The 7,500-nt window shown below is 41.7% G+C and overlaps 1 protein-coding gene across 4 annotated transcripts in view; it reads left to right on the forward strand.

The window, feature by feature from the left end:
• PROX1 (prospero homeobox 1) overlaps window positions 1-7,500 on the forward strand; it is a 50,808-nt gene that overhangs the window by 11,105 nt on the left and 32,203 nt on the right. For all 4 annotated transcript variants that reach the window (XM_068939822.1, XM_068939820.1, XM_068939823.1 and 1 more), the window contains one exon: window positions 6,107-6,214. In XM_068939822.1, coding sequence (XP_068795923.1) covers window positions 6,107-6,214 — 108 coding nt within the window. The remainder of the gene's footprint in view (window positions 1-6,106; window positions 6,215-7,500) is intronic.

The following is a 7,500-nucleotide window of genomic DNA, read 5'->3' on the forward strand; positions in this document are numbered from 1 at the left end:
AAAAAAAATAATAAAATCCCTCTTTTTAGCTCAGTATCAGGTTTTTGTTAGGGGAAAAAATACGTTTCTGCATTTGTTTAGGCATATCCAGATATATTCAGTATTTTTTTTTTCCTGGAAACTAGTACTAAATTTTTTTTTCTTTTTCAGCCATAACACCTCCCACTCCTTGCATCTTCTCCCCTAATGTGTTTTTTTGGTCAAAAGATTTTTCTTCCAAGTGCAGTTGTTGTTTTAAGTGGGAGTAAAATATCATGTCTCCCCAACGCTAAAACTGAAGATTCTGAACGAAGGGTAGATTGACATTTCATGCCTTCTCTAAGACCCCTCCGGAAACCAACAGCAGAAGCGTAGCGTCTTAGATGTAGCTAATTTCATTTCCAAGTTGATGAAAGTAACTGTAACTGAATAACTGTACCCCTCCCTGAGTAACAATGAGGAAATCGTCCCCTTTCCAGGGGTATCGCTTGGAGGCAGATGCGCAGGGCTGTGCCCCGTCGCTGGGCATCTACTTGGCAATTAATAACTGTGGTTATTTTAGATAAATGAAAGCAGGTTTTATATAGAAACGCTGAGTCGGTCGGGCGCCGCGGCAGAGGGATGGCAGGGCTCCAGGCCCAGGGCGGCGGACGCGCGTTCCCAGGCGCCCCCGCCGAGGGGGGACTTGCCCCCGGGGACGCCTGGCGCGGAGGTGCTCAGGGCCCGCCACCATGGGGTCGTTGATGCTGCCGTGGTCCCGTTTGAGCCAAAAATCGGTGCCAGGGCCCACGGTTTTGGGCCGGCCCGTGCGGATGTTGCTTTGTTGCAGTCTGGTTTGTGTAGAGGGAAGGGTTCCCGTCTGGAAGCAACTTCCATCGTTGTTCGCCTCCTCAAGAGCCAAAGAGTAGGGGAGGTGGCGTTTGAAGGACCTCTCTCCCAGCAGAGCTCAGATGTGTCCCTAACGGCGGGGAGGGAAATCTTTGCTCGCCGAACGCTTGCAGGGTGTGCCATATGGCAGGAAAGGGGCAGCAATCTGAAGCCAGCGTCATTCGTGGTTATTGCTGGTTGCTTCTGGAGGTTCGAAACAAAAGTCTACCTTGCATATCGAAATGCAAACGGTGATGCTCCCAAAGCAGTCTTGAGGTCAACAGCTGAGGGTGAGACTCAGGCCAGAGTAATTATGTCATTTCTAACAAACAGTACGGTGGTATATTAATTCTTTTGGTATAAAAGTAGTTTTCCCTTCTTGGGAGAGGAGTGATAAGAGCTGAAAAATTACAAGTGTGCAAACTCGGAGTATTTCTGTAACTGCAGATGATGCTCCCCACCCTGCAAACGTCTCTCCCTCTCCCCCTGTGGTTTCTCCCCCTCTCTATTGCTCTGCCTCACCGTGGTCATGGAGGGGGCTTGCTGGCGCTGCTGACACTGGGGTGCGAGTGTCCTCGCACCCAGGACCACTCCGAGGGCAGCCGGGGGGAAAAGCGGAGCATTAGTGTGGTAAACTGTCCTTTTTCCTCCTTTCCTATGCCACACTTCTTCCCCTGCGGTTGTGAAAGCACACCGACTTTCCCACTTAGCCATTAGTATTTGCAGGCTGCAGTTTGATCTGGTTTTAGATACGGAGCTGTTAGGAAGAACAGATTTCTTAAATAGCATCCGTGCACGGCGTGTACCCTGGTATGCAGCGCAGCTGCGGGGACGGCTTTTTCTGGTAGCTGCTTGTTTGTCCAGGTAGCTGCAGTTTCCAGGGAGAGGTACAGTACGGAGGCTGGTTTGTTTGTGGTAGATTCTGTTGCGGCCCTTTTATGTTACGTGGTTGAATGTGTATATGTAAGAAATATATTTCTTGAGAGGCAGATCTTTCTTCACTGCAGAAAGCAACATCTGTTTTCCTGGACAATACAGCCAGGATGAGAACGTAACACTAGCAGATACAGCCAAGTTCAGGTTTTAGTAGTAGGCTAAAATACTGAACCAGCCTTTTTCTTTTTCTTTTTCTTTTTCTTTTTCTTTTTCTTTTTCTTTTTCTTTTCCTTTTCCTTTTCCTTTTCCTTTTCCTTTTCCTTTTCCTTTTCCTTTTCCTTTTCCTTTTCCTTTTTCTTTTTCTTTCCTTTTCCTTTTTCTTTTTCTTTTTCTTTTTTTCTTTTTTCTTTTTTTTAATTTTTTTTTAACCAACACATGTAAAATGCATCTAATCATTCTCATATTTGCTGAGTTGCAGAACGAAATGGTTAATGTTTGCATATGTTGCTAAACAAGATAAGAGGCACCTGCAGCATGAGTTCGCATCTTGGTCATGAATGCAGTCTATATCTTTGCAAACTAATCTGTTTAATCAAATATTAAGTTTTATTCAAATTCCAAAAGAAACAGACAGCCAATTGTTTTTCTGCATGGTCTTCCTTAGTCATGCCTCTTCTTTGCATCTCAAGAAAAATAGCCTTGTTCAGCCCCAAAACATTTGCATAGATCAAAATTGGAGCACAACAGTAGTTTGTGTGCTGTTAAGACATCTGTAAAGGTAAAGAAGTTTAGTATTTTCTCCCTGACAGGAGGGCTTTAGAGCATTAGTGAAACTTTCTACAATTTACTTCTTTTTAAGTAGAACTTCAGTCCAACTGGAATGAATTTTGTAGTCCCAATATATGAAAGCTATAATTAGTGAATTACAACATTTTGAAATGAGGAGTTATTACATCTGACTAGAATTAAACTGATTTAAAGTTTAAAAAAAAAAAGCAATTGTACAGCAAACTGGATAACTCTGTGCTGTTGATAAAGCCTGTGGGATGCAGGAATACTTTCCAGCCAGCCCATTCTTTGTAGGGTTTTGAAGATGCTCTGAAATACGGCAGTCTGGAGCTTTGCCGATTGAAAGCACCTGGTGTGTAAGTTAAGGAGAAGCTTGGCCTCGCAAGCGCAGATTTTTTACCTGATATAGCCTGTTCTTACGTCTTTTCCTTCCGCCTGATACACGTATAGGCTAGGAAGGCCTGTTGGGGCATTTGTGGAAGCTCAGGGTGAGAGTAACAGAAGTGAAAGATCATCCTCATTGAAAAATATTTTTGGAAAGGAGAAGAGTTACCTGGTAGGATTAAAGTGCAAATAAGTCAAATGATGTGCAATGGTACCTCTGTAGTTCTCCAGTTAAAACACACAAGAATGGATATAGGTTTCATTCCCAGGCTTTCACTTCCCGTTTCTTACATTTTGCCTTTTTGTTGCTGCTGTCTTAGGTGAGGCTACATTGTACTTTGTAAACGCACGACAACGAGACGCTCAGGTTGTTTGAACACTGCTTTAGGTTCAGCTGCAGTACACTGCTTCTCTGATCTTTTATGTTCCTGAGCAGATGTCTTTCATTAATTTATGGATTTATCATCTTTTCTTTCTCTCCTTTTTTTCCCCCTTTCCTTTCCTTTCCCTTGTTTTTTTTTTTTTTTTTTTTTTTTTACACCTGGCAGCTGGCTCAAGTTTCAGCAGTTATTGTCTATTTTGCATTACCCATAGAATTGAATGTCATCTGTCTTCACAAAGCTATAGCTAAGAGAATTGAGGCAAGCCACATGAGCTGCTGGGACAGAGCTTGTTTGCGTTCCATTCGGCACCCCTCCTCCCTTTACCTCCTTAATATTTATTTGTGCTCGTTTTCTTTCCTGGCCTTGAATGGGGCTTAGCTCGTGTTCAGTACAGCTGTATGTTTACTGAATCTATTTCATCATGAGTCATTGTGCGTGTGTAAGTATCCTGGAAACAGCTAGTGCTTTCTTGGAAGAACAGTTGCTTTTCAGCCCAAGCACTTAAAAAGGAAATTAAGCAATTGGTCAGTTCAGTTTTTTTCTGAAATAGCAATGGGTTATCTAATTCTTAGCTCTTAGGTCTATTATTAACTATTTTTGATAGTTTATTATAGATCATATCTTTTATCACAGTAAAGCGTTAACCTTAGGATCGAGATAGAAAGATTTGTTGCATATCTGATGTCGCTTTAAGACTGCCAAGTGCTTAGGAACAAGAATAATTTTAATAAAAAATGGATTGCTTAGAATTTGAGCCTTAGAACATCTTTTAATGCATGTTTCATTCAATATCAATATCCTCTGGCATTATGGCAGAAAATATTTAAATATCCTAAATGCAAATCACATCAGGAAAAAGGAATCACAATACTTAGCCTAATTGTCTAATGTGCTTAAATGCAGCAAACACGAGAGCTTTTTTGGAAAGTTCAAGTACATCTTTTAGCTTCCATTGAAAGAGACTGTACGCCCAACGTGATATTAATGTGTTGTCAGCATCAGAGGAATTACAAATTAAGGAGACTTAGTGGCTTTTTTTTTCTCCTTTTACTTATTGAAGTTCCCATCCAGCCCCCCACTTCCCTGAAACAATCTCATAGCAAAATGGGTTTCTGGTGCAGAAGTTTTGATTTGTCTAAAACTCTTATCACTAAGCAATAGGTGACAGCTTGCTACTATTATTTCACTTACGTATTTTGACAGATGGCACTGCAGAGTGTAATGCTCTTTTAGACTTCTCTATCAGTCTAATGGAGGTAACTGGAGGTTCTTTCAACTCTTCTCTTGGCACAAGAAGTATGTCAGTCATAAATTATCTTCTTTGTAATCATTAAGCATCTAGAACAAAATGAAAGTTCAGCTGAGCCGTTTTCCTGTGCTTCCAGACACTAAGAGGTTTTTAAACTAATATTGTCAATGACTTTTTTTAAAATGCCATATTTTTCAGTCTGAAAATGAATCTTCTCATTTTGCAGCTGAATAAATAAGAAGGTTTCAGTAGATTCCACTAATTAGAGAAAAGGGTATTCTGTTGAAAGAGCTAGCTGATAATCAAAAGCCCGCTGATATAAATTTGTCTGAATTTCCCATATTGAGACCTGGAATGGGATGTTCTGTGCTGATGTGTTCCCGGCCGTGAGGTGGAGGCACCTTGGCAGCAGTGCATCTGTGAACTTGTTTGACCTTCCCCCCCCCCCCCCCCCCCCCCCCGCCATAAGGTGTGAAATGGGTGAATTTTTCAACAATTGTGTTTAGGAGAAACAGTCCTTAGAGAAGCTTCTGGGAAGAACCCTTAATTGACCTTGGGGGGGAGGGGGAGCGCCGCATTGATTTTCTCCACGTGCATCTTCATTTCTGATAAATTATAAAGCCATTAATTTGCTGAGGAAATGGCAGGGCCAGCCTGCGGCACAGATGTGACCAGAGCTGTCCTAGCACACAGTACACAAAAGAGAGCCAAGAAGCTGGGAGAAAATCAGAAAGCCTAGATTGTTATGGTGAGCTTCACATTCCCTTGGGAACTGTCTTAGTTGCTTCTGTTTACAGATCTAAAAGGTAATGATGTTTCCAGGATAAATAGGCTGCCTTATAGGGTAAGTGGCCATTTATTGATCTGCTCGCCCACATTTATTGATTGGTTGGCCCCAAATACAGCCTGCTTCTCTGAGGAGTTAACTGTGTAAATCAGAACAAGACAAGTTTGTTGTGGGGGGGACGGAAGGGCAGAGGGGGCTCTGCCTTGTAGAGATGTTGCTTTCATGCGGAGGGCGGCGACTGAAGCAGGGCGGTAACAGGATTGGGGACTGACTCAAGGTGTTACAATTTATTGACACTAATGAAGCAGGTAAAATGTACTGCCGGTGTGAAGGGCTGTTCAAAGTGATAAAGCGCCTCCGATTGTTTCATGTGCGTTAGCTTTATTTAGCATAAGCTGCACGACACTGAGCGAAAATAAACTTTGGCCGAGAATCGCGAAGGAGAGGGAGAAGAAAAGCTTGTGCTAAGTTTTCTGCGGCACATGCTTCGTGCGTTTGTTCCCGTAGCAACAAGTGCACGTACATACGGTACGCAAGCCCTAAACTTGCAAAATTCCTCAGACCCAGCACCAAAACTTGGGCGCTACAAAATACGGTGTTTAAGCTGCCTCTCCTCCTGTACCTCGCTGAGCTGTTTTACAAAAAATCACAGCGCAGCAGTTTAAATGTTAGTAATTCTTATGTAATCTCGGGGACTGCGGAGTATTTAAGGGGGCATTTTTCTAGCTCTGTACGTTCAGAAACGGCTTGCTTTTTCAAGAAAAGCGTTTTCCTTCACTGATTCAATCCTACATGCAGGAAGGCTTGTCACCGAATCACTTGAAAAAGGCCAAGCTCATGTTCTTTTATACCCGGTACCCAAGTTCCAATATGCTGAAAACCTACTTCTCAGACGTAAAGGTAAGAAAATCTCTCTCTCTCTCTTTTTTTTTTTTTTTTTTAATATGTATGCTATATTTGGGCATGAGAAAGTATCACGTTATCGTATTAGGGATTAATGGCCATTGTTTCTGGGTACAGAAAGGTTACTGCTGACTTTATTCATTTGTTCTTCCTGTTGAGAGGTACCCTGCTTGTGCCTAGAGGAGGAAAGGGAAGGCTGGAGGATTTTAAATTAAAAATAAAAAATCTTTGAAGTTTTAGAACAAAACGAGAATAATTATTACAGTAAATAAAGCGGTTTTCATTTTACATATCCTATTAAAAACGAGATTTCTGTGGTGGTAGAAATGTACTTCCAAGAACATTTTGGAGCAGTTCTCAAGTGCTCCCTTATTGTTTCATTTCGGTTGGTTTCCTCATATTTGTGCTTACATAAGCACAGTGTAGAATCCCTTTCTTTCTGTCAAAAAGAAACAGTACATTGAAATTCTCCATGCAGAAGCTGCTTAAAAACAAAAGTGATGATTGTCTCTTATTTACAACTTAATTTGTTGTTGATGCAGAGTACACTGAGCATAAGGAGGATGAATAAAGTGACAGATTCAGGCCACATTATTCAAATGAGGATATGAAAGCTGTCGACATACAGCTGCATCCTCCCTCATTCTACAGAATATTAGGACCTCCTGATTTTTTCTAAAAGTAATTGTTCCTTCACATCAACTTGATTTTGTGTTAATCATCTAAGTTTTTTTTTTAAAAAACAGAGATTGGGTTTTAATGATTATAATGGTGTACATGGTGTCATTATCTAAGTAACTTTATAAACATTACATTAGCTTAAATTAGTTTGTTTCATTTCCCCCCCCCCCCCCACCAAATCACACAAATCTTCTTTTAATCACTTTCGAGTTATGGGTTTTTTCAGTCTTAGTGGAAAATAATCCCACAGGTTTGTGAACTTGGCCCAGATTTTGTTGATCAGTTCTCTTTGGTTAAGTTTGTTGGCAGTTTTTCCCATTATTTTTCAAGCAATGCTAGATGCGCGTGTATGTCTGAGTACGTTTCTGCCCTCTGCAGCCGTGCCCTTGGAGGTTCCTCTCAGTCAATGCCATGCATTGAGCGGGTGGTGACAGCGTTTATAAAGAGGAGGGGGGAAGCAATGCAGGCACTTCCTAGACTAAATGGCCGGTCAAGAATCATTAAGCACAAAAAAAGCTGTGAATCGCGCAGCGGGCCAAGTGAAGGGTTTGCTCTCAGAGTGGTTCCACCTGGAATGGAAAAATCGGAGGGAACGTTTCAAG

This window comes from Struthio camelus, chromosome 3, assembly GCF_040807025.1.
Source record: "Struthio camelus isolate bStrCam1 chromosome 3, bStrCam1.hap1, whole genome shotgun sequence".
Classification (NCBI taxonomy): domain Eukaryota; kingdom Metazoa; phylum Chordata; class Aves; order Struthioniformes; family Struthionidae; genus Struthio; species Struthio camelus.